Raw genomic sequence first — 27171 nt, 5'->3', positions numbered from 1 at the left:
GTGGAGTGCAAGCCAATTTCATTGTACAAAATATAAATGTGGAAGTTTCTGCTCTAAGTACCAACAATTTTAATTGAGTTTTGCATGTTGAATAATTTGTGCGCTTTGGGTTTTTTGTTTTTTAAAAAGCTACTTCCCTTAGCCCCATCCCATGAAGTACACGGATGATTCCATGGCCTGCAGTCTTTGGAAAAAGCACTGCTATTGACACCAAGTTCTGAATGAAGTGTAGTAAGGTAAAAGCAGGACACAATTGGTTACAATCCACCATAAAGTCAGGGGATAGTTCCCAACGACTTCAACGCCAGTTGTACCAATTTACTCCAGTTGAATGTAGTCTACTGCACACAACCTGTGTAATCCACATCTACCAAGAATCAGAAGGCTAATCATTTTTCATGCTGGCATACCTCTCCCACCCCTCCTATCCTCAGTACTGAACAAATAATCCCATGAGACTAATAGGCTGCAACATTATGTTACTGTATTTTTAAACTAACCAAAGCTGAATGTACATTTGTGCAAAAGCACCTGTAATCACCTACTCAAAACCATCTTCCAGGCTTCCACCAGCCAAGGCATCCACCACTCCAGGGAGCAACCCTCCACGTGTGTTGAAATACTGTCTGCTTTTCATTTGTTCAAATGAAGCTTCCAGCCTGTTTTGTGAGGTAAGGAGGGAAATAAGGAAGAGACGCTGGGATACTACTCATCAGTACTAGCATCTGTCTTGTCCAGACATAGCATTTAATCAGTTTGTATGGAAAAGGGCAGGTCAACTCAACTCAGTTCTGCTATCAAAACCTACCAACAGGGACTGATGGTTCAGTAGTTTAGCTGCACTGAAAAGACTTGGTAATACTTACAGCCACAATGTTATGAAAAGTAGAAACATCTAAACCAACTTTTACTATGCATATTAATAAATATTCTTTATTTAAATTTTGCACATTGCGCTTTAACATATTACATCCAAAACATTTTGCAAATGGATGTCTATTTGTAAAATCTTATATTCAGCTCATTGTCATTCTGTACAGAATTATAGGTACAACATTACTTTGCCACTAGGTTGCTTTTTGTAAGTCTCACAGTAAGAGAAACATGTAATGAAAAGAGATGGCATAAATTATGAGAGGCTTGCACAGCTACTCAACTAAAGAAACAAGCCTGAAGAAAGATCAAAATTAACAAAATCATCTCCACCAATCTCCCCACCAAAAAAAAAAAAAAAAAAAAAAGAAAGAAAAAGGATCACATTGATTTTAAGATAAAATTTTGCCGTAAGTCACTAAATTAAGGTTTTGAAAGAGAAGGCGCAGTAGTCATCTTGAGGATTTCAATGAAAGAGAGCTATTTTATTGTATTTAGTTCGCTCCAGCCGTTGTCAACCAACCACTACAAATGGGCCTCTTGTGATCATTTAAGCGGCAGTATTTATTAAATTTCTCCTTCAGATGCTGTCGGTATTGTTCTCTATTGCTGTAAAAAGACTTGTTGTTTGCCATAAATGACTGTATTTCGTCTTGTGAGATAAAGATTTCCTCATCAGAAGTGCATTCAGATTCATCCTACAAAGGAAAAAAAGATAGTTAAAAATATGAACATTGCTCTTCCAACATTGCACATTCTCTAATTTGTAAAATGACAGTGTCTCCAGTTCAAGTTTCATACCTATGTACAGTGTTGTTCAAAGTTTACAGTTGCTCTGAACAAAGAATAATTGTCACATGGTGGCAACACGTAAGTCCTAACTAGCTAGCCCAGTGATCTGGGTTTGATTCACAATGCTTTGCTACATGCGGTGTCTACTCAGCATTGAACTCTGGCAAAGTTAAGCAGCAGCACTGTTTCGCTTTAGAGTGTTATTCTGTTTTCAGGTGAAAGATCACGGCATTAATATGGAACTTTCAAAATAAGAAGCGATGCAGATCAATGAAAAAAAAGGGGGAAATAGTCCAAGAAAATCTGTGCTGGCACTAGCATGCTCCACAAGAACACAGATGGTGCACACATCTTCATTACAAGATTGCCATTCTGCCACTATTATTCCACTGACTCAACTTACTCAAAAATTAGAATGAGACGTCTCCCATAAGGCTGTCTCACCAACACCAACGAACCAGACAGAAACACAGAACACCGGGAACAAGGTATGAGGAGCATCTCCACTTACCTCTTCCCTTTACCAAGCCTTAGCATACCACATACAGAGTTGGAATTCCTCAGAACCTATCCCTAGCACCAAAGATTCAGAGCAGCAGGCTACAAACCTATGCCTTCAAAACAAACGGTTACTTACAAGGAGTTCCACTAAGCTCTTGGCGCCCTTTCCCGAGTCAGGAGCAAGCGAGGGTTCTGTAGACTCTGCAAATCGTGACACCTTTTTCCTGGGGTCAAACCAAGGCAGCTGCTGCCCATTTTTTTCTGAGCTGCAGCAGCTTTCAGCCTGGGGGTCTCTGGGCTTGTCAAGGGGAAACTCTCTGCACACGGTATTTCCTGAGGTCTCCCGGCTACTCGGGTCCGCAATACAACTTCCACGCTTCTGAATCAAAAAAAAAGAGTTAAGATAATTTACAATGGATTACTGGAAGTGTTTTTTTTTTTTTTTTTTTTAAACCTGTAATATTGAATTGATTTCACGATTGGGATACGACGATTTGGTAGAGACACCGGACAGTATTTCCTCACAAAAACAATTCCACAAAGCAGTATTTAGAAAGGGGGTAGAGAAGGCCAGTTCAAATGCTGAATACTTCAGGTGACGGGAAATGGGCACTTGGTATGCTAGTTTACTACCTTCACCTATGTATTATTGATTATGGGACCATGGAGATAACTAGCCTATCACAGGTGTCTCCCACCTGAACAGGGTTGAGGTATTCAGGAAGAGGAGGAGAGGGCATAAGGGAAAGATGCACTACTAAAGTGTATAGGTAGCTGGAGACTTTTTTCAAGACTTAATCTGATACTTGCTTCAAAGATTTTTTTGAATGAGAAAGTGGAGGGAAGGAGGGAGATGAAAAACCCACACCATCTTGCTTATACCTGTAGCATTAGCCACAATCCAAATTGGGTAATCTGCAATAATTATTTTTACAATACATGCATAACTAAGTTAGAATTCTAAAGCAAGCAGTTGTCCTTACATGCTCGTTCTCACACTTCAACATTTTGCTTTTCTTTTTCTTCTTTTTGTTTTTGCCTTTTGTGTTATTCTCTTCAGAATTAGCCCAACATTCCACACAACTATCCCCATCCTCCTCTTTATCCTCACAGCGGTGGACACATGACTCATCACCTGTGAAAGACAGTTGATTTCCTCTCTCAAACACATTTTCTATGCTTTCTATACACTAAGATAATGTTAACATTAAGTTCTTGCTGAACCTACCATTTTCGTCATGGTTACAAATGCCTTCAGTGCAGGCTACATCTGAACCCTCCCGAGATCCCGTTTCACTGCCCTCCATGCTAGATGAATAGCCGCAATCACTACCATTACAATGTGGAGATAAACCTGAGATGAAATGAGAAGTTACTGTAATCTACAGCAGTTAAGTTATAGGTTCTTTAGTTAGGGCTCTACAAACAAGAAGCTCTTAAATTTTTAGTTCATATTCTCTTACTTCTTCCAACTATTTTTTCGAAAGAGAGTGTCTGAAAATATCTTCCCTCACCCTACATTAAAATGTTTTCAGAATAACCACTTATAAAAAATGAGTTTAACATACCTTTCTTTATTTTAGGCGAGCCCAAAAGAGTGCCACTACTGGGACAGGTACATGAAGTGCTTTCGTTGGTAACAATTACTTCTACACAACTGCTAGTATCTTCTGTACTACCACAGGCTTTGCAACTATTGTCCATGAAGTCTGCGTTTTCCTTAAAACAAAACCAAGAGAGGTATGCAAGTGTTGAAATCACCAGCCAGCTGATAACGTTGGTCTATTTCTGCTTTCTTTAAATCTCTAGAAAGGATAGTCCTACCACAAGAGAAACTACTGTGGTCAGATAAGGCTGTTAAATATCATATTGCTTGTTATCACTTCAAAAAGCAAAATATCAAACTTAAATAATACATCCTTTCTTTCCCAGAACGTGGCCATGGAGAACCCTGTTCCAACAGTTCAAAGAACTTACTTCAATAATAGGTACATTTACTGATAGCTAGATTCAGCAGCACAGAACTTGAAGCCATTTGTAAGGAAGAGTACTTTATGGTGCGTCTACACTGCAATTAAACACCCGTGGCTGGCCTATGTCAGCTGACTTGGGATTGCAGGGCTCAGGGATCCCAGTGCTTGGGTTTGTGCACTAGCCCAAACATCTACACTGCAATTTTACAGTCACTCAGCCCAAGCTCGCAAGCTCAAGGTCAGCTGACATCAGCCAGCTGCAAGCGTTTAAATTAAAGTGTAGGCATACCCTTAGTCTCTTTATAAAAGGCCATCATTGGAGGTACTTGTCTTTGAGTAGCATGCAAAACCTGATGTTCTCTTTAGTTAAGTCATCTTTTTAAAAAAAAATTAGATTACTACTTATTCAAATAACCAGAGTTAGATTTCCATAAATCAGAGTTCTTGTTTGAAAACTATTCCTTTACAAGAAGGCAAAACTATTCTAAAGAAGTATAAAGTTTCCTTAGAGAGACACTTAAAAAAAGTTAGTCCCTCAATAAAAATAAATTAAATTAAAAAAAAAAAGCACTGTAGAGTCCAATAACGTGATGAACACGAGAACGCAGAGTGTTATTAACTCAAAATTAGTTAATCAATAGCAACAGAAACTGTTAAACCAATTGATCAGCAATATTTACCTTCTCCTGACTTATTTCTTTCTCTTCTGTTGCCTGTAAGGGAGCAGGAATCTCACACACACACTTATTTTTCCGCCTATTCTTCCGTTTTTGGCGCTTCTTCTCTTGTTTAAGTTCTCGTACTCTTTCCTCTTCTGAAAACTCTTCACAGAGTTGTTCCAATCGACTAATACCCTGCACTTTTTCCACAGCCATCTGTTAATAAAATTCAAAGCCTGTTTAAAGGAGTTAAAGCTAAACTTTAGCTTCTCCATTTATAAAACAGAAAGGGCAATAAAAAGGATATACTGGTAAGTAGTTTGACTCAAAGTGCCTTTGAGTCAATCATAGCACGATCACTCCCAGTGCTTAAGGAAAACTGTCGATTCAAATGTGGCCCCAAATTTAGATTTTTGGGAAGGATGCTCCTAGAAGACTTATGAATAAAAATGCATCAATATAAATTTTATTAAATGATTTTAATTATTTCAAGAAATGTAAGTGGAAAGACATCATAAGCTTAGCTTTGCAGCATTGAAAACCTGAAAACAAACATTAATGAAACAGATTTGTGAATGTTCCTTGTCCAAAGTGAAAAGTGGAAGAGTAAAGCAAGAAAATTGATTTGGAAAAATGTTCTGTTTAAATAATTACGGTACTATTGCAACACAGATAAAGACATAGCAGTATTCTCATGGATATAGCTGCCTGGAGCATCAGCAAGATGAGAAATCTAAACCCTTAAAAAAACATCAGAATCTTCCATAATGTATTTAGAGTTAAGAATATCACAGTAAGGGCTTGCATATATGGGAACTTTGACAAAACATAACTCCCTATGTGGACACTCATCTTGGAATAAGAGTGGCTTTTCTTGGTTAAGCTTAAACCACTTCCAAAGCAACACAAGCTTTGGGGAGTTATACCAGTCTCACTATAATGGTTTATATTTACATCCTACCTGGTATAACTTCCCCTTGTAGACCAGTCCTTCAAAAAAAAAAAAAAAAAAAAAAAAAAAAAAAATCACAGGAAGATTTTAATTTTCAACCGTGTGTTTTAACATATTGGAAAACAAAGGTTTTAGGTTTTGCAAAATAAAAAAACCTGTCACGTTATGACTAAAAATCAGGCTCCCCCATAGCTGTGGTTTTTAAAGCAGCTCCCTCATTAGGGAATTGGAAATGCAAAGCACTGGTAATTCAGAGCCACATCTATAGCAACAACAAAAAACTCTTACAAAAGTGTTTTGTGAGGTTATAAGGTGGGAACAAGTTGAGCCTTAATCTAGTTAAAACTTCACCCAATGGGGATTTTCATCTTTTTTTTTTTCTTTAAACTTGTTCATAAAGATTTTGGACACAGAATCATGAAAAGGAACCAGCAAAAAAGAAAAACCATATAATATACAAGATGGGGAAGACAGAACTATTCCAATAAAAATACTGGAATTTTAGTGTCAAAGGCACTGAAGGATGCATGAGATCATGCGTGAGTAAGTGTTAAAAGGACACTCAGATAAGGTTCTGACCCAAATTTAGGTATTGTAGGTTCTCCCCTTCCCCCCAAGTACTTGGAAGTTTCCAGTGAACGCAGTTTTGTTTGAATGTAGGCATTTTGCTATAGCATTTGTAATTCAAAGGCTTCCCCATCCTCCAATTCTTCACCATAGTTAAAACTAAATAAGGTAACCTTATTACAGCATAGCTAAAACCTGTAGCATAGAGAAGATTTCACCATGTCCCTGTGACCTAGTTCACTGTGGAGAGTCCTGCGTACAGCAGCACTGGACTGGAAAATAAAATAATGGGTGTTTGTCCCATTGTCGAAGCTGCATTTCATGTCAGAATGGTGAAGAATTAGATAATTTTTGTAAGTTAATAGTTAATTTAGAAAACCTTTAGTTTAACTGCTCAGTCATAAGACTTTAAAATAGCCACCCATTTTTACCTCAAAACTCTTGCGTAAAGCATCAACACCAAGGTAAAAAAGCATCTGCCATGTCTGCTCTTCAGCCCGTAGCTTTTGCCAAATTCGGTGTAGTCTTTCATAAAGATGAATACCCAGGCAAGTCAAAACCTCTTCTTGGGCTATGTCTATTGTCTTAGCATGCCTTTCCCTTCGTCTGGAACAAGATTATACTGAGTTGGTTTGGATTATGATGAACAATGTATTGAGGTAGAGATATGCACAGTAATAAACTATTCCTTTCATTAAGAAAGTCAACAGAATCTATTTACTGTACATTTAAGGCAGCTGAATGTGAACATTTCTACAGAAGATAAAACAATCTGAAGAGACATTTGCATAATGACAGTAATGACTGTATAGAGTTCTGCTGTGCCGCATGCAAATGCAAAATACAAGGGACCAGAACAAAAATCTGAAGCTGCATCAATCGTTCTCATGACATGTTCACCTGTGCACAGCACCTTAAGGCTGCATTGCATCTACCATTCTATGGCTTTCGAGGGGAGTTATCCCACCAGTACATGATTTCTACTGGTGGAGGGATATTGCAAGAGCTTTGTTATAATTCTGAATGTCAGTAGGGCACAGTTAAACATTTGATTTTCTAGGATTTATCGTCTATCTAGTTTATAGTCTAGTGAGAATTTTAGTTGCACCTTTAAGAGAGAAAGTAGGAAACAAAATGTTTATAACATCTTTCAAAAAAGGTGAATGCAAGTTTACAAATTACCTACCTTGCAATAAAGCAATTGTATCCCAGTGCCAGTTTATAAACCATTATCTATTAAAAACAAGTATTTGTAACAGCATGCTTCTGCTTTTCTCAACGCACACAACAGTGAGGAAAAGTCTAAGTTATTCAAGTTCAGAACTATATTACCAGTGGAAGATTTTAGGACAGTGGCTAAATTAATCTTTAAATTATGGATTTTATATATATAAAATTACTCAGTAAAACTTTCACTCAGGATTCCCGTTCTATTTCACATATCTTGAACACCTCAATGGGAAAGCAAGGCAGCCCTAACGAGTGAACAAATTAATTTCAAGGCATTTAACAATTTCTTACAATTTTGTTTATAGATTTAAATGAGCCAAGAGATTAATGAAATGTCCACTGCTTTGAAACATCATCATGAAGGTATAGATCAAACACAAATGGTTACATCTAAAAATCCATTATGCAGCAGAGGCAGAAAATATTAATCATCACTCTTGCAACGTATGTTCAGAAATAAAATAAAGAAGCAAAGCGCTAGATAGCCCATTCTAGCAAATTACATACTCATACCCTCCTGCAAACTCTGGTTCAGCTCGACCCAAAAGATGCGCAATGAAGTCTGTTTCACAGCATACATGTATATGACGTTCATGTGGACAACAACGCAAACCCTCATAAAGTGCAGCACAATATCCCTTTTCTTTGCTGCAGTCTAGTTCACCAATAAGAATATTGTATGCCCGGAGCACTTTATTTTTGCAGTCAGTGCAAAACCTGTATTAAAATAAAATAAAATAAAATAAAAAAAAAAAAAGAGAGAAGAAGTGAGTATTCTTATTGAAGTAGCAATTTAGAACAGAGTTTAATACCATTATAAGTGTCATTTAGGAATATAACCGTGCATATTACATTTATTAAACTAAACCACTATAAGTTATTTCAAACAAAAAAGTTAAAAAAAGACTTACATTGATAATATCCAAAGTATATAATAGATTTTATAATATAATGAAGTTGTTAATATGACCTTTCATACTTTAGGGCATAAACCAACCACAAACTCCTAGCATTAGGAAGAAACTTCCCCTAGGGACAGATTATTCCCTGTTGTCTATTACGGAGATTCCTGCAAGATATTGGACCAGGTGAATCACTGGTCCAAGCCAGCACAACAATTCCTGTACCTTTAAAATTATTTTTCCATCTATGGCACATTGTAAGGCGACTTCAGAATGTTTTAAGTAACTACAGTGAATAATGGGAGACATCAAAGAATATATTCTTACCTAGTATGTGCTGCATAAGATCAGTATTTCCATTATAAACTACTTTAGTGCCTTAGATTTTACTACAGCGAAGTGTACATATTAAACAAATAAAATGTGTGCAAGTAGCTGCACAAAGATGTGTAGTTATATATCTAATTCACCTTAAGTGTGTCATAAAACAGTGCACTAAGGGCTTTCAACTAGCTGTGAAGTGCATTATTCACTTTTAGAACAGTGCTAAATCTAAAAAAATGCAACCAAGCTTAAAACTATTTTGAGAAGTAATATTGATATTCAAGGCTTTAATTATTCAAATGACTGACAGCTATGGAAAAAATTCTATGGTCCAAACTCAATGTGCGCCTAGTTCAGTTTTAAATTCTGAAAAGTTGCATGCCTACTTATGTCAACTTTGGGTTGTATGGTGTTGTATTTCCCCGCTAACCCCCCCACAAAAATTGCTTTATCTACTGAAAGAGACAATATTTTATAAGTCAACCACGTTTCAATTGCTAAGCAGTGGCCCATTTCTATCCTATTTTTATGTGGTCAAGTGAGGGAAAATAGAAATATTTATCCAGGTTCCAGTAACATATTATATTAGGCATACTGCCAACTGAAGACAATTTTGAATTTTGTAAAAAGACTGAAGCTGTTTGTGACAGACAGATGTTTGATTAGTTTTATCAAACACTCTGTTCCTATGAATTTTAAGGTTTTCTTTTCTCATAATACATATTGGTGCCTTTGGATTGTTGTAAGGTAAAGAATTTAATTTGGTAAGATAGCTGCCATGCATGTGCAGTTGTGATTTAGTGCACACTCACCAGTTGCCACACTGACCAGAATATTAAAAAAACACTGTCCTATATTTTCCTACGCACTAGAGATAATGGTGCCAAAGGATCATTAAGAACTTTAAAATATTAAAAATAATTTAGATGCTATAGCAACCCTAACTGAACACCCTTGCTTTCACTGGTTTTGTTCTCATTGTTACTTTTATGCTTACACTTTTAAAATAATTCCAAATTAAGACGGTTAATTCTAAATGGAAAGCAATTCTTAAGTTTGCTGAACGGGTCCCATAAATATTATGGCACAACAAGTTTTTATTGAACCTTTTTGGAAATATACAGCTATAACAGCCAGCCGGCTGATCCACAGATCTATTGGACTGTGAGAGAAGTACACGTTAAAAAAAAAAAAAATGCAGAAATTGCACATTTAGGAAAGAATTACTTCATATATTTTTCTAATGCAAGGGGTAAACTAAACACTTTTTACAAAGTGTAATATGGTATCAAGGACCTAAAATGTCAAACAACACTGGAAATACTGTTTTTATTAAACTTAATACATAAAACATAGGCATATTTTGATGGTTAAATATGGTTGATTTTTACCTGCTCTTTTAAAAGTATAACAGGAAACAGTATTGAGAAACTTTTACCATTGTTTTGCTTTAAATACACTCAATCTAGAAAGTTAAAATAATGGTCTGAAGTTCTATCCAGGCATTGCTTTGTTACTACATTTTGATTAAATTGTGAGACTAAGTTACAAGAGCAAGTTAAAAAGGTCAATTATAGCACATTAATGTAGCCACTGTAAGGAATCTAATATTCTCTCAGATCAAGAAATAGTTTTGGAAGTACTGCTCATACTCTTCAATCAAACTCAATAAAAAGGGGCACAGGGTGTAAACACGTGGCGTTTGATTCTTAAGTTATCTTCTGAGAATAGTTTACATCAAATCAAATGCTGATGCCTCAGATAAGTCAACTGCCTCCGATATTTTTCTAATAGCTGCCACATGATAGTTTAATAGTTGCAAATAAGACTTCCACAATCTTTATTACACGGGAAAGGAAATATATTAAAAAAAAGAATGCCATTTCATATCTCAAGTGACTATGTAGCTAGAATTAAGATACAAGTTACAGCGTTGTACTAGCTAAAAATCATAAATGAAAAGTAAGCTAAGGCCTGATCTTAGGGTTCTACATTTCTCCTGCTATGACGCATTATTACTATCAAGCAACCAAAGAGTACATCTTGTTTTTTGGTGTCTCATCAACTATTGCAGAGCTTTGCAAAATTGTCAGAGCTTAACAAAGACCTTTTACGTCAAACTGTATTCTTTATATACTTTGTTTCATGAGAGAATCCCCAGTATGTAAGGTATAAAGCGTAAAAAACATTTTAATTCCCTTAACTTACCTGTGTTTTCGCAGATATGTTTCTAATGTTTCTAAAAGACAACTAGAATCAATTAAAACGACTTCATCCCTGCATTCTTGGGACATGAGTTCCCACACATCCATCCAACAACCCCTGCAGAAAGAAACATAACATACCAATTAAAAACAAAAACTGCACATTAGTTTCTTTTGAGAGAGAAAAAGAGAGAGAAAGGAAAGCAGTAGTGTTATTTTTCTTTAATTATTTTACCTGGCAGCTCCCTGGAAAGGTCCATAGTGGAAAGTGATCCTACATTTGCTCTCCTTCCTGTTGTCTTCACTATTTTTCTTATCTGCACCTAATTTCTCTGTACTGAGTGTGCTATTGCTCCCTTCACTGTAGCATAGTATTAAAAAAAAATTACAGCTATATAACGTCTAGAGTAAACTACAATGTTTTCCTGAAACATGCTATCAAAATCCTACAGTAGCTAATTTAGTTTGAATCCTATATATTCCAAGATACAGGAAAGCATTGCACGTCCCAGAAAAATAATTATTCTTCCATAAAATCAGTGACAAGGACTATCAAATGGAATTTGTTTTCTGCAAGAATCATGATCTCAATGACAAGTTGTAGGTAACATTTCCCCCACCCCCAAAATCAAGTACTACTTTTCATGTAAAGTATCTACAATCTTTATTTCCACAGCAAATTGATATTTAGTTTGCAATCTGAAATTAAGACATGCTTCAATACCATCAACTACTTCAAGTTCAAAGCTAAAACACCATATTTCAGTTATCTTAAACAGCATACATTTGCTGAAAGAGTTAGCAGTTGTATGGCAGAGAAGAAACAAACAATTCACTTTTACTCAAGGGCTTGCTGACTCTCGGAAGTTTACCGAAATAGCGATTTGGAAACAACTACCCTGGAAAATTTATTTCTGTATAAATTCCAGCATTAATACGCCTATGGACGAAAAGGACGAATCTAAATCAGAAAAGGACATGCTTATTCCAAAATAAGGGTATGTCAACACTACACAAGCACTACAGCAGCACAGCTGCAGCTATGCCGCTGTAGTGTGGACACTCACTACGACAACAGAAAGGATTTTCGATCACTAGTAAATCCACCCTGTTGAGAGGTGGCAACTATGTCAACAGAAAAATTCTTCCATCAAAGTGGGACAACCTATGTCGCACAAGGAGTGAATTTTTTTCATAGTCTTAAGAGATACAGCTAGGTCTACTTAAGTTTTAGGTGTAGACCAGGCCTAAAAGTGTCCACACTGGGGCTTTTGTCAAAAATAACTATTTTAGAAGAGTTCTTTTGATAAAATTTCCAAGTGTAAATAATCCTTAAGACTTGAAGTGGAGTCTAAGTTATCTTCTGAGCCCCAAAGGGAACACAATAATGATACGTTTTTTACAATTCAATAGATGGTATGACTATAGGCTCCTAACTACTTGTCAGCCAATAACCACAGTAGTTGACTATTTGTAATTATAAACTACAAATTTAGTATGTTATTGAAAACAAATTAAAACTCCATGTTAAATCTTATATATAATATGCATAATGCAAAGCTGTGATTATCTTATTTAAAGGCAAGGCTTCTTGCAAAGGAAAAATAAAATCAGTCAGAAGTTACTTTGAAGATCATTCACAACTATTTATTCTTGGAGACACACGTAAATTCTATCCCACCTCCTCAGTTAAGCTATTAATACATTTGCCTTCATTCAAAACTGCAGATTTAGTTGGGTTGATAGCAATATTGTGTTGATAGCAATATTGCTAGTACCTGATGATTTCTGCAATATCTAATAGTATATGCAGTACTATATTGAACAGTATATTTTAAGCAAACCGCAAGCCATGTAATTTAAACTGCCTACATACAGCATTATCTGAGAGTTGGAAGCCTCAATTTGCATACTACAGAAATATATATAGATATACAGATATATAGATATAAAATGCGAGTTGAGAGAGCTAAGGCAAAATTTTAATTATGTTCATGTATGAACCATTCTGTTTCACGATCCTCTTTGGTCTGATTCAACCTGAGAATAGGATATATATTTATTAGAGAAAAAGCGGCTTTTGAGGATTCATCTTACAGAAATCAAACGTGCAAAAGACTAAAGTTGTCATATTCCCTTGGATTTACTATATTACTCTAGCTTCTATGCCTCTCCTTATGCCACAAAACAGTGTGTACTACCAATTATATTTCTCTTTATTGAAATGTTTAATCTAGTCAGAGATGGAACTAATGACTAGCTACTATTATCTCAAGTTCAAGACATACGGAGTTTAAAACAAAAAACAGTATCAATTTCATTTCCCTCCTCCTACCCAGCCTCTCAGAGAATGGACATCATAAATGAAAGAGAAGTTTGTGTTAAAAAAAAAAAAAAAAAGTTTGTCCCACAACCTGAAACTTCTGATCAAGCTCTGACATGTTGTTGTTTACTCTGCCAAAGACAGAGCACAACTGATACTGACAAGGTTCCTATACATTCCAATGAGGGATAACATTTACATAGACTTTATAAGGCCAGAAGGGACCATCATGATCATATGGTCTGACCTCCTGCACATTGCCCAGAACCTCATCCCACCCACTCCTGTAATAGGCCCATAACCTCTGGGTGAGTTAGTGAAATCTTCAACTCATGATCTAGACTTCAAGTTACAAAGAGTCTACTATTTACTCTAGTTCAAACAAGCAAGCTTCCAAACTCTAGAGGAAGATCAGAAAAACAAACAAACAAAAAAAATACACAACAAAAAACCCAGGGTCTCTGCCAGTCTGAACTAGGGAAAATTCCTTCCTGACCTCAAATAGGGCGATCAGTTAGATCTTGAGCATGTGGGAAAGACCCACCAAACGGACACCTGGGAAAGAATTCTCGAGGAACTCAAAGTTCTCCCCATTTACTATCCCATCTATAACCCCCAGAGTTGTTTACTAATAGCAATTGCACATGAGCGACATGCCATTGTAGGCAACTGCATCATAGCATCCCCTCCACCAACTTAAGTTTAGTCTTGAAAAAAGTTAGGTTATTTGCCCCCTACTAATCCTCAGTTATTGCCTCCAAAACCAACAGATCAGATAAATTCATGCTTTCATTTGGACTTCTGAAGGAAAAGCTAAAATGGAGTAATGTCTCCATCTCCCTATACATATTTGTAAACACATATGCACTCTCCTTTTCCTTAACTCATGCTGCAGTATTCTGAAGGGTATGTTCTGCAACGCCAGCATTGACTATATTGGATCTTTGTTTCACTTAGTCTTATACTTTTGATCACAAGATTTTCTAAGAATTTCTCTTTTACTAATTAAGGGCTTGTCTATACTTGCAGCACTGCAGCTGCGCCACGGTAGCGCTTTGAAGATGCTACCTATGCCGACAGTAGGTACTCCATCTCCCAGAGAGACAGTAGCTATGTCAACGGGAGAAGACTTCCTATCAACATAGTGCTGTGTACAGGGGGAGTTCAGTTGGTATAACTGCCTTGCTCAGGGGATTATATCAACGTAAATGCGTAGTGTAGACCCGGGCTTAGTTACATTTACATCCCTTGCAGTCCCTGTTATTACACCATTCAACTTAGCAAAGTAAATCCCACCCAACTAGAGATTCAGTATATCTTATTTATTTGCTTGAATTGTTTTTAAAATCAAAAGACCACCACCTAATATGGAAACAAGACAGACAACATGAATGGCAAGATGTCATAGCAGCAGCCAACTAGTAAATTTTACAGTTAAAAAACCAACTACATTTTGAAGTGTGTACACGCCTATGATGGTGGAGGGAACTAATTAATTTTAGGCATTTTTAATACTTCAAGCTCTGCACAGTCCAAATGAGTCAAATATTATGGCATCACATTTTGAATAAATGATATGGTTAACTAGACTTGAGTCTATTTATACTAACATACTATATATTCAATTCAAAACATGTTTATTCATAAAATCTGCAGTCAATGAATCTTGCACACTTTCACACAGATGTATGAAAGACTTACAGAAAGCTTCTACAAGCACAATTAAACACATGAAAACTGATCTAATTTATCTTTATTACACATTCTCTTTTGATTACCAGCAGTGCCTAGGGGCCAACCAAGAATGAGACCCTGCAGTGCTAGGTACTGTACAAAAAAAAAAAAACCCCCACACGAAAGACAGTCGCTGTGCTGAAGATATCATCTAAATAGACCAGACAAAGGGAAAGAGATGCAACATAGAAGCAGAGCTGACAGAATGGTGGTTTGCAACTGTAATGTTAGTATCATGATCCCCCCCCCGCCCCCCCAAAGGAACTGTGGTTTTATTTGTTTCCATGCCCCCCTCAGTTCTTTCCACGGGGTCAAAAAAATCCAGCCACATAAAGCAAACAGCCGTGATAAAAAAAACGATTAGCAATTCAGTAGACTACATTAAGAGAATCAGGGCTACTAATATGCATTAACTTACACATCAGAGCTCTGACCAAGGGCTTGGGGACTAAGTTAGGCCTAATTGTTTATTAAGAAGAAGATTCAGTGGTCACGTTAGAGAGAAAATATTTCAAGTTGATGTGAGAACAGCTACCTGGGCAGAGGAACTGTGACAACAGAATGAGCCACTCAGAACAGTTTGTCTTCGTTCATTTGATACTGACATCATATTTGTTAGGATGGAGGCAGTAGAAAACCGCAATAACTCCACATCCCACCTGAAATACCCACAGGATTGGACATGGGGAAGTAGATACGACTTATTCTGCATGTTGCTATCCCCAAATTGATACGATTGCGATAGGGTGACCAGACATCCCGATAAAAAAATTTGTCCCGATATTGCAGCTTTGGCTGCTCCGGCATTTTTGAGGGTTTTTTTTTTTTTTGCTTCAGCAGCTCGGCTCTGGCCGCCTTTTTTTTGCTTCCCCCATGTGTCCCGATATTTTGTCCATCTCATCTGGTCACCCTAGATCGCGATCCTGCATGTTGCTACTCCCAGATTTTCAACTTTTATATTTTGGGGCAAGTAGTCTTGCCCCAAAATACTGAGCTTACTGAACCAAACTGACTATTGCTTTAAACAAGTATTATAATCCATAAAAAACCTATCACAGGAGTCCAACACACTAGCTGACAGCAATATAAACAAACACTTTTTTAGCTCAGATTTGCAGGACAGTAGAAAATTATCGGAATGTTCTGTACAACAGTTAGCTATTTGCATATATAAAGACTTATTTAACATTTAAATTATAGTAATGCATAGATTCCAATAAGTCTGGGACCCCATTATGTAAACCTTTACGAATATAAGATAATGACAGTCCCGGCTTCAAAGAGCTTATGGTGCTAGTCCTAGGAAAGACCTGGTAAAAGAGGGGATTTTCCTCACAATTTTCATAATTATGCAATTTTTTGTGAAGATAACAAAAAAGTGACACCCCCCCATTCCAAAATCAGCAAAGAATTGTCAAATTAAAAAATGTTGACTATACCCATTATGAAATATTGTTTCAAGCTAACAATATAAAAATATCACTACATTTAAGATGTACATACATTGGTTGGATTTTTCAGTAGTGGTTAAGTGGACTGGATAAGTGAACATATCTGGGTTTCAAATTAACATTGAGCTAACATAATGAGGTTCAGACCACTGTACAATTGTTTCAGTTTGACAGCAGACCGAACCCCCCGCCACTAAACTGGCTTGTAAAAATAACAGTAAGTGTGAGAGAGCTATAAGTTTCCACTGTTTAAGTGAAAGACAGACTTTGCTCTATTCTCTGCAAGTGTTCATCTGTGCTGACTTTCCAACCATATTTAAGAACAGCTGCACACTAGTTTAGCTCCATCCACAATGCTATACATGTTTAAAATATATACATGCACTTTTTAAAATATGGTTTGAAGGCCAATATAGATGGGGCCATTCAAAGTCTTCAAATCAGATTTTTCTGGTGAAGATTTCTACTCTCAAAGTTCACAGACATGAAGTTACAGCAGTGGAATACGACTTTCAAAACAGTTTTATAGCTATAAAATTTTGCTTTTGCGAGGCTGCTAAAAGGGTTTTGGACCTATGCATGCAGTTCCATACTGTATATTGCTGGCCCCCCACCTCTCTGCCTACAAAATTCAGATAAACCTACAGAATTTTCAGTATCTCTTCATAACAACAAATTGTGGAAATAATACTCATCTATAATTCTGTTCTTTGAACATTTTTAGATTTTAAATGTACACAATATACTTTACTGACATAGTATCCAAGTTCTCTTAACTTACCCCAAAGGTTTTGGCTTGTGCGTGTCTAGGGAGTGCAATTGACATCTCTTGTTCTTCTTACTTTTTGGAATTGCATCTATCATATCATTTAATTTGGACCTATGTAGACACATTTCAGAAATCAGTTTTAAAATTAAAGTTACAATTTTGCAAACAAATCTTTACAAGATTATCCAGCGAAAATTAAATGAAGACAGCCTGTTACAGACACTATCAGAGATACAAATACTGTGTCACTCCTTTATTAACTCTAAGCTTTTCTTTTTCCTGCTTTCATTATTGCCTTTGCCTATAAAATGTTTCAGGTAAAGGAGGGGAGGGCAGTAGGCATTTTCCCAACCAACCATTCTAGCAAGCAATACGAATCACAGTCCAATATGCCATCCAGACACATTTATGCCTTTATCGATAGAAAACAAAGCCTCTTCTGTGCCTACTAAGTCCAACCTTTCCTACACTAAAGCATTCCTTCCTCTCACCCCACACGCAAACTTACTGTAGTATAAAATGGTAAGAAAATATCATTTGTTTTAATGTTTACAATCTAGAGAAAAAGGAAAATTCTGTTCTACTGCAAGCATCCTTCCTCTGCCAACGAAAGTCACATATGGCCACTTGGAAGCCATTGGCTAAGAATCTTAATACTAATTCTGAATCCTTTTCACAACTGGAAAAAGCAACAAATTCAACTTGTCATCTGAAAGATTAGCTAGTTTAAACTTTAATAGTTTAACAGATCACACAATTTCCAGTTCAGCTTTGCTTTTGTGTTAATTAGCATCTGATCACAGTGCCAATGATACGTTCGTATCTGCAACAAGAAAACTAAGCAAAACATACATGCAGAAGTTAGCTTATTTCTTTCAGAAAGGGGCATGGAAAGAATAAGCCGAGTGACTGCATTTTGATACATCACTAAGAAGTTAAACTTACCCATGCACATAAAATAGAGTATAAAGCTTCTTTGCATCAGTCATACAGCTTCGAGTTACAGAAAGGACTCCCTTTGGCCCTACCGTAAGGGGCTCAAGTGCTGGATTTCCAGACTCAACGAGCTGGGAAAACAGACGTTCCACACTACGACGACAGCCAACACATGGGACAAGCTGAGAAAGTGCACTCAAGACTTCACGCGATGTCACCATCATGGCAATATTTAGATCCTGCTGTTTAAGCATACTATGTCGCTGAGAGAGAGAGAAAGAGAGAGATGCAATGAATTAATATTTCTAAAGGGTTGATTTTTAAGTTGTTTATTATAGAATTCTAGACTTTCACAGAGGTTTCCTTTCAAAATTCCTTAGTGGATACTGTCTGCAGCCCCAAAATTTCAGGTCACCAGCTCACTACCGTCAAGTTAAATATCACTTTTTTTTTTTTTTTGGGGGGGGGGGGGTGAGATTTGAAGTCCTCCTATTAAGAATTCAGGCCACACCTAACGATTTTTTCTTGAAAGCTACATGCAATTTCATATTAAAAAGTTAATAACTTAATGAAGAGTGTGTACCATTTCTTGGAAACAAAGATTTTGCTTAATAATCATTTACTGAATGTGGGATACAACTTTCAGACTTTGATTTTAACACCTATAACATTAAAGAGCCCCTCATCTTTCAATTACATTTATATAGTTTCAGGAGCCTGAACACCTGTTTAAGAAAAAAAACAAAAACAAAAAAACCCAACACAGCATGTTTCTCTCTTCCCTGTGGTCAGTGAAACTGACCATACAAACAGATATCAAAGCACAAGTTGGGGGTATGAATGTGGGAAAGCATTTTAAAAAAAATATGTTACTAATCTTCTATTGTTACTTGAAACAAAAGTAAAAAATGCAGATAGATAGAAGTCTTTAAAGGAATACCAACATAAAAATATTACCAAAATGTCAGAGATAAATAAAGCAATAGTGTAGCAGTGATGATGCTATGCCGCAATTCTACTCAATATTTGACCAACAGCAGAAGAAACAGTGCAATTATCCTGCATGGCAATGTTTTACATGCAGCATCTGTGTCAGAAATACCACAGTTAAAACTAAAGTACAATATTGAAAGAAGCTACTTTGTCTACTGCTGACAACCCCAGCCTAAAGGAGGTAGAATAAAGAGGGAGAGACAGGATATCCCCCTCACCCCAAAAAGCCAACTTCATTAACATACAGTTTTCCACACCAAAAATTGTGAGAACCACAAATTTGCTTTTTTAGAATCCCACTGTTAACCATACTATAAATTAGTGCATTCACCCCTGCCTTGGAAGTAGTTGCAGGCACCTTATGTTCAGAAGTGACAAATTTAGTTATAATTGAATAAACAGATTAGCAGCATCCTGAAACCAAATAATGGATTAAAATAGAATTAGGAATCACAGTTTCTGTAAAGTATAATACACAAATACACACTGACAACCAGATGTCACTTTGCTAAAAGTTCTGTTTTAAATAACATGGTACTTCATCTTTGGAAAGAAGAGAGTGTAAATAAAGGAGCAGCAATGGGACAAAAGCGTAACATATCCAGTGTCTTTTGGTGCTAGTGCCTAAGACGCATTTCACTGCACATCAAGCTTGCAATGTACTTTATCAACATGGTGACTGATACAGCTTTGAAGAAGTACGTACCATAAAGCAAGTAACCAGAGAAAGTAAAATCTGGCAAATGGATTTTTCAAACTGACAGGAAGTTAAGGATTGTGTCTTACCTGAATGAACTGCTTTAATTGTGCACCATTATTCTGATGTCCATCAAGGTTTAGCACATTATCAGGAAATTCCATCACCATCTAAACAAGAAAAAATAACCTCTCAGAACACAAAAATTCAAACATAAGCCAGACCTGACTTTATTCTACTTCCTTTAAAAAAAAAAAAAAATCTATGTACAGTTGCCTGTTGAATCCCCTCATTCTTCTCACATTACAATAATGGAAGCTTTAAATGTAAGAGTACTCCATACAGAGGTATCAAAATGGTCAGCAAAGCATTCAACTTTGTCTTGCTGTTTTAGAAGACACTTTAGAACATGTGCTTTTCTAAAACATTTCTTTAGGAAGTGGCAACAATCATTAGGTTATACAGCAATATTGATGTTACTAATATGATCTACAAAAGTGGTTCTCAACCGGGGTCTGGGGAGCCGCACGCAGGTTTCGGGGGTCCACGTTACACATGCTGGGGCCCAGGGCAGAAAGCTGAAGCCCCACCACATGGGGTGGAAGTCCAGGGCCCTGAGCCCCGCCATCTGAAGCTAAAGCCAAACATAGTTTCGTGGGGACCCCCAGGAAACTGCCCTGCTTGCTACCTGCTAACACCAACTCTGACTTTTATATGCAGAAAACCAGTAGTTGTGGCACAGGTGGGCCGTGGAGTTTTTATAGCATGTTGTGGGGGGGCTCGGAAAGAAAAAGGTTCAGAACCCTGATCTACAATATTTGAAGAAGTGCTTCAATTAAAAACAAACAAAAAACCCCACCACATATTATTGCAAGGCATTATATAAAGTGATCCAATAGTTCAACTACAGAAAAAAAAAAGTTATGGAAACACGTGTACGACAGTTTAATCACTTCACAGTCTATTCTTGCAAAGTATCAATTTTAAGAAAATATTAATTTAACAAGGTATTCCAAAGGCATTTACATTGCTTTAGATGACTGTAGGTGCAATTCTCAAGTGGTTCAAAGCAAGATGTTAAATCCACAGAGCTATGTGATAATTGGTACAATATTTCATACTATTTCTTGCCTAATTACTTATCATGTACCATGGAAGCCAAAAGATGGAAAAATAAGGTGATCTGGTATTCACTTATGGTGCCATTTGCTAACAGAGAGTCAAACAACACGACTGTTTAAATAACGAAAAGCACTAAAATCTATTTTGCTGGGTTTTGGGTGCAAAATATTTTCTTGTTTACCAAGTGCAAGTTCCCTCAATCCAGTTAGTATTATTTTAAATTTCAGTATCACATCATGGATTGGCAGTTTCAACAGGCAATTCTGTTCTCCCATTTTAACAAGGGGGCATAAATATTTTGTCTGGAACAATAAAAAAAACATTTTACCAGCTGCAGTTAAGAGAACACAAGTCTCTTCCTTTAGTATTCAAATTGCTATTCCCTGCCTTCATCCCATTCCACAAGACATACAGAACTGGATTCCTTCATAGGTACAATTAAGATACGTCTCTTCACAGTTCCTCCAATGTGTATAACAGATAACAGAGGAGATGCAGAAAACTAATCTGTTAATCTTTTGCAGACAGTCAAAGTTTTGTGTACCTTTAATTTAAACACCATTTACTTAAAAAAATGTAACATATTACAATTCCACTCTTACTCTAGTAGCTTACCAAATAACTATAGCTAAATTTCTTCCTCTTATTACCTATGGACTTTAATTTCATTTAACAACCTTGCAGAGAACGTTCCAACCCAGCTGACTATAACTACTGAAAGAACTGAAGCCCTGATGCTACACCTGGCTCCAGGTGCATGGATCATTGAGTCTTCACAGAGCCCCACTAAAGTAAGGATCAGCCTGCCCAGAGCTCTTTATGGAATCAGGGCCCACACCAGTTCAAATTCAGTCCCAAACTTAGATTTTTATTTAAAAAATTGTTTCCATTGGATAGAAACATCCTTGTTTTAAACAAGAAACCTGCTTCAGCGTTTGCATTTCAAATTGCACCATGGAGAGGCAAAGAAAGACTGACTAGAAAAAAAAGTGAAGTTTGCTTAACCGATTTTCATTTTCCAACAGAGAAATGCAGAGAAGTCAAATTTATTTTTAAAATTCAGTTTCAGTGAGCTAACGTGTGGGGGAAAAAAAACCTTGTAATTTAACAGAAGTCTGTTGTTACCGTCCCTTTAAATTGGACTAGTAGCTGAACTAACATGTCAACTCTAAAAATGAAGTAGTTTGCTTCCATTTTCCTTTTCACTAATTCCTTTGCCTCGTTAATTGGCTAGAGAATAGGGGCGCAATCTTCTGAAATCCTCATTCTGCTTCTGCTTCCCCCACAACACTGAAACCAACTCCAGAGCTCTGATGCATCTCCCTTTAGAGCCAGCCAATACTACTCTTTCAGCTAGAAAGACGTTTACTTGAATGATAATATCTATTCTCCCAGCCTTGAAAGCACCTTTGTCCCATTAGAACATGAATGCTTCGTCCTATTCTTTACAGGATTCTGTTTTACTACCCTGTGCCATTTATGGTTTCTACTTCTTTTTTGCCCCTCCTTTGGTCCCACTTTACATGCCTCTGTGGTTCATAACACTTTGCGAGCAACAGCATGTCATTTTTGGTGCAGGATTGTGGTTTCCTACATTTACTATGTTTGTATAGTGCCTGACACAATGGGCTAACCTGGTTCAGGCCTGTAGGTGCTACTGGAATATAAATAATTGTTCCCTGCACCCATATATTCTCTGCCAGTTAATGCTACATATGGTATGCAATCCTGCTGCACATAGCAATTTCCACCAGCTGCCTGAAACTGACAATCTTTGTCAGTGTTGATATCATACTCCAACTGGGAATGTGCTATGTACCAGAATGATCTGTTGCTATTAGTGAAGAAAGACCAATAAGTAATTTCTGTCTTCCACCCCAACATCAGAGAATGCCCTCCAAGGCTCCTGAACAGTACAGTGAAACTGTCAAAGATCAAGCTTTTGCATGAAGTTCTATGGGCAGGAGCTTTTGGATGAAGTTCTATGGGCAGGAGCAACAGCAACCAGTCAGTTCCTGAGGTACTGAAATGGAAGAGGAAGTCCCCACAGTACCAAATCAAACCCATCCCCTCTACAAATCACATAGAGTATGTTATTTTCATGAACTGAAAAGGTAAATTATTTTAATCTTTCAGCAATTTCTCTTTATGAGAAGACAGGACACAAAAGCTAGCACACTGTTCATTTAAAGGGGCAAAATGATACTGCATCTGTGCAGTGTCTATGCCACTTTATCATTATTCCTAGATGATGCAGGAAGTTTCTACCACATTTTAGTTCAAACACACATTTACCAATTTCAGGTCACTTTGATGCTTTGTTTCTAAATTTCAGTTATAGTTTAAGTTTGTATAATGACTTACACAGATGCAGACCTTCTCAATCATCTATGTTTTTAATTAAGTTTTAGATGGGTTACTACCAGTCTGTTTACATCAAATTAACACTCATTGGTACTTTTTTTTAAATTTAAAAGTTAAAGCACTAGAGCTAAGCTTTGCTGACAACTGCAGAACATGCACTACTTTTTCTTAAGTATCTGAAAAAGTATTATAGATACTTAAGACCTAGGGCAAACAAAACAAAAAAAACCCCCAAGGAGACCACCCAATTACTATTCCCATAACTGTTAAAGAGGAGCTTCCAGCATATGTAGAAACGTGAAATTTTTTTGTGACTCCATAGTGGTAACAGAATGAGACTGAACCAATAGTAATGTCTCTATATAATGAGAATGATGGTACTTATACAAATACCTTTCATCTAAAGGGATCACAAAACAACTTACAGCTATACACAAGAACCTCTTCAATCACAACTGTAGCCTACCTCTTGTTTAAAAGCACAATGACAGTCTGATGGCACTGAACAACACTAACCGTTTAGGACAAGAAGAGAAAAATATTTCAGCCCACTAAAATAAGAAGGAATTTTAGGTAAGCAAAATTTAAATTACCCAAATTGTGACTTAGGCAGAACAGCAAGACTTCCCTGGTAAGTCTGTATTTCATTTTAGTCATACTTCAAAAGACACAGGAGAAATACAAGAGGTCTAGAGAGGTAACAAATGCTTAGAAGCAGGAATATCCTTCCATATGAAGAGACTGAACTATTTAGTTCAGAGAGGAGAAATGCGTATACAAAATACTTAACAGCTAAAATACAGCACATCAGGCACTCCTATTCATCATCTCATAATAGGAGCCAGGATAATCACCAAAATAGAAAAACAGGAATTTAACACAGATAAAAGGAAACTTTTTACACAATGCATAATAAACATATAAAGAAAAGGAGTACTTGTGGCACCTTAGAGACTAACCAATTTATCTGAGCATAAGCTTTCGTGAGCTACAGCTCACTTCATCGGATGCATACTGTGGAAAGTGTACTTTCGTGAGCTACAGCTCACTTCATCGGATGCATACTGTGGAAAGTGTACACTTTCCACAGTATGCATCCGATGAAGTGAGCTGTAGCTCACGAAAGCTTATGCTCAGATAAATTGGTTAGTCTCTAAGGTGCCACAAGTACTCCTTTTCTTTTTGCGAATACAGACTAACACGGCTGTTACTCTGAAATAAACATATATCATCCATTGTCACCAGATAGATCAAGGCCAACAACTTAATAGGATTAAAAAAGAGGACATTAATATGGATGAGACTATCCACAGTTCCATTAGATTGGATAAAAATAAAATTAGGGATAAAGTTTCATGCTTCAGGGATAAGGCAAATACTAACCAGCTAGGGTTAGGAAGACACTTTCTCTACAGGCACATTGTGCCACAATTTTTAATTATGGGTTTTTTTGCACCTTCCAGTGAAACACCCAAGAGGATCCCAAACCAAAGCCCCCCAAATTACATTCAGTTAATTTTACTGCATTCACCAGATAGGGAAGAGGGGAGAAGAAGAAGAAGAAGAAGAAGAAGAAAAAAAAAAAATCACACAACTAGATTTTGAACATTAGAAGAGTGCAATGAGAGACAGGACAACCAAACCATCAAGCAATTCAAGGAGAACTGTACAAAGGACAATGTTCTGATGCAAGACCTAAACATCAACAACATCCCTAAATTGTTTTATTTTAAACACAAATTTACCACCAATCCACTTAATCCTCTTCTCACTTATTTTAAAATGTCACTTATATTTGGCCAGCCTCGTTTGTTACCTGAGTTTCATGATTCACCGATTATATTAATCCTATATTATTTAAAGATTGCTTTGCCTTACTTTTGGGTAGACAGACACATGCCTACCACTTCTTGGAAACTGTACATACATGGGCCCCAAATAAGCAAAAAGTATTTTCTGATTTTGTTACCTATATTTTTCTAAAGAAGTCTGGTGAAACATGCATTGCTGCGTTAAGAGTTACCAATTCCCAAAGATTATCGCACTGAGAGAACTCAAAGGAGGAGCCTAAGAGGCATGTCTAAAGAGAAAGGCCTCGCCTAGGAATTGCAACATATCGTCTGTTTATGTTGTAACTGCTAGGTGCTCAGCTAGATACACAGAGATTAGGTGTCACTTGTACAACAGACACTCACTGTAAGGGTGTCATCTATGTAGAGGGGGATCTGCCTCTTTTCGAAGGGAAATTCCTCTTCCCCGTCTCTGCAAACTGCAGCCAGCCGCGCCATCTCTGCTGTTGCTGCTTCCTCCTAGCTTCAGCCTGCAAACAGCCAAGCCCCGGAGAGGTAAATAAGAGCTCTGGTTCTACAAAACACTTTCACCAGCAGGGAAATGAGTCTACTTCATCAGATCGCCTGATTCAACACACTAGGGTGTACATTAAAAATCTCATCTTTCCAGGCACCAGTGCAAAAGACCCCCTCCGCCCAGCCCACACCCATTTTCTGTAGTCAGGTCACTGTTTCTGGGTCTGGAAGAAACTCAGACGGATAAGAGATGGGACTTAAGGTGTAAAGACTGGGAAATGCGACACAGCATGTGGGAGGAGTCAAACCTTGACCCTCTATTGGGGTGTCACCAAACCACGGGGAGGCACTGTGGCAGATCACGGAAAGTCTGCCCAGCCCTATCAAGCGCTAACTAGGAATCAACCCCCTTCCTGTGGGATCACTACGACCGGGGAGGGGAGGGAAAGAAGAATCCGCCCGGGCTGTCAACAGGCCTTTACCCTCAAGCCGTGCCACACACACACACAGGGGGGCCGGGAGGATCCGCCCATCCCTTCGTGGGGCTCAGCCCCATCTCTGAGGCGGTCACCCCCGTGCAGAACCCGCCGCGTGCAGAGGATGTCGCTCAGCCGGCCACCCCAGCAGCACCTGGGCGCTTCCCGGCACGGCGGTTATGTAAGAAGCGGGGGGGGGGGGGGGGAGGAGGTTCCTCTCTCCCGAGCACGGACCCCCCCCCCCGCTCCCGGTCGGGGCCCCTTCCCCTCCACCGGGCCCCTTCTTCCGAGTGCGCCGCCGCCCGCCTCGGGAGGAGGAAAGAGGGGCCCGCTCCCTGCACGGCCCCCCAGCAGAGACCCAGCCCCCGCCAGCTCAGAGCAAAGCGTCGCCGCCCCGGGGCCCGGTAGCGCCCTGCCCCCGCCGCTTCCTGGGCACGCCGAGGAACCAGAGGCTGCCTGCGGCCCACGCGTCCGACCCACCCGCTCAGGCAACTCCCCGGCCTGGGCGCCGACCGGGGGCCGCTCAGCCCGGAGCCAGCCGGCGGGCAGGAATCCTGACAGAGGGGCCCTCCCCTCCCGTCGGGCCTTCCCCGGCCCCCTTGCGCCCGCCTCCCCTGTCCGGCCGCCCCCGTCACCCTCTGCGGGGCCTGTCAGGCCGCCCCGCTCGCCCCGCGGCGGCCTTTACCGGCTCCCGAGCGAGTCCGCAGCCTCAGGCGCTGTGACAAGCCAGCGGACGGCCCGGGCCCCAGCTACAGCGTCTCCTCAGCACCACCCCGGCCCCGCCTACCTCTCGCGAGAAACCGCGGCCCAACCGCCCCCCACCACCATCCCCCCCGCCCGACCCCGCGCCCTCGCCGAAGGAGACCCTCACCCGCCGGAGTCACCCGGGCCTAGGCCGCCGAAAGGAGACCCCCGCCCTGTTACCCACTCGGCTCCCAGGCTCTTCCTGCCCCCGGGCGGTGGAGCCCGTGACCCGCCCAGGCCGCGCCCCCAGCCCTACTGACCTTTACCTCCCGCCACCGC

The 27171-nt window shown here is 38.6% G+C and overlaps 1 protein-coding gene across 3 annotated transcripts; it reads right to left on the bottom strand.

Annotated features, from left to right (window-relative positions):
- Positions 1–996: 996 nt before the first annotated feature.
- On the bottom strand, positions 997–27171 carry GGNBP2 (gametogenetin binding protein 2). 3 transcript variants are annotated; one of them, XM_074974598.1, is made up of 14 exons: positions 27153–27171; positions 25562–25686; positions 19970–20050; positions 18200–18453; positions 17267–17365; positions 10982–11095; positions 8055–8264; positions 6749–6923; positions 4820–5014; positions 3735–3885; positions 3395–3520; positions 3150–3301; positions 2303–2545; positions 997–1571 (listed from the first exon to the last, which is right to left on the bottom strand). In XM_074974598.1, exons 2-14 carry the CDS (start codon positions 25652–25654, stop codon positions 1368–1370), a joined length of 2097 nt encoding a protein of 698 aa, XP_074830699.1. In that variant the 5' UTR covers positions 25655–25686; positions 27153–27171; the 3' UTR covers positions 997–1367. The 3 variants fall into 3 exon arrangements, with proteins under 3 accessions (XP_074830699.1, XP_074830698.1, XP_074830700.1); XM_074974597.1 differs by lacking the exon at positions 27153–27171 and adding an exon at positions 26834–26961; XM_074974599.1 differs by lacking the exon at positions 27153–27171 and adding an exon at positions 26834–26961 and having other exon boundaries at positions 8061–8264.

Source organism: Natator depressus, chromosome 17, assembly GCF_965152275.1.
Source record: "Natator depressus isolate rNatDep1 chromosome 17, rNatDep2.hap1, whole genome shotgun sequence".
Classification (NCBI taxonomy): domain Eukaryota; kingdom Metazoa; phylum Chordata; order Testudines; family Cheloniidae; genus Natator; species Natator depressus.
Note: the sequence above shows the minus strand (reverse complement) of the source record. Positions and strands in the feature narration are given on the sequence as shown.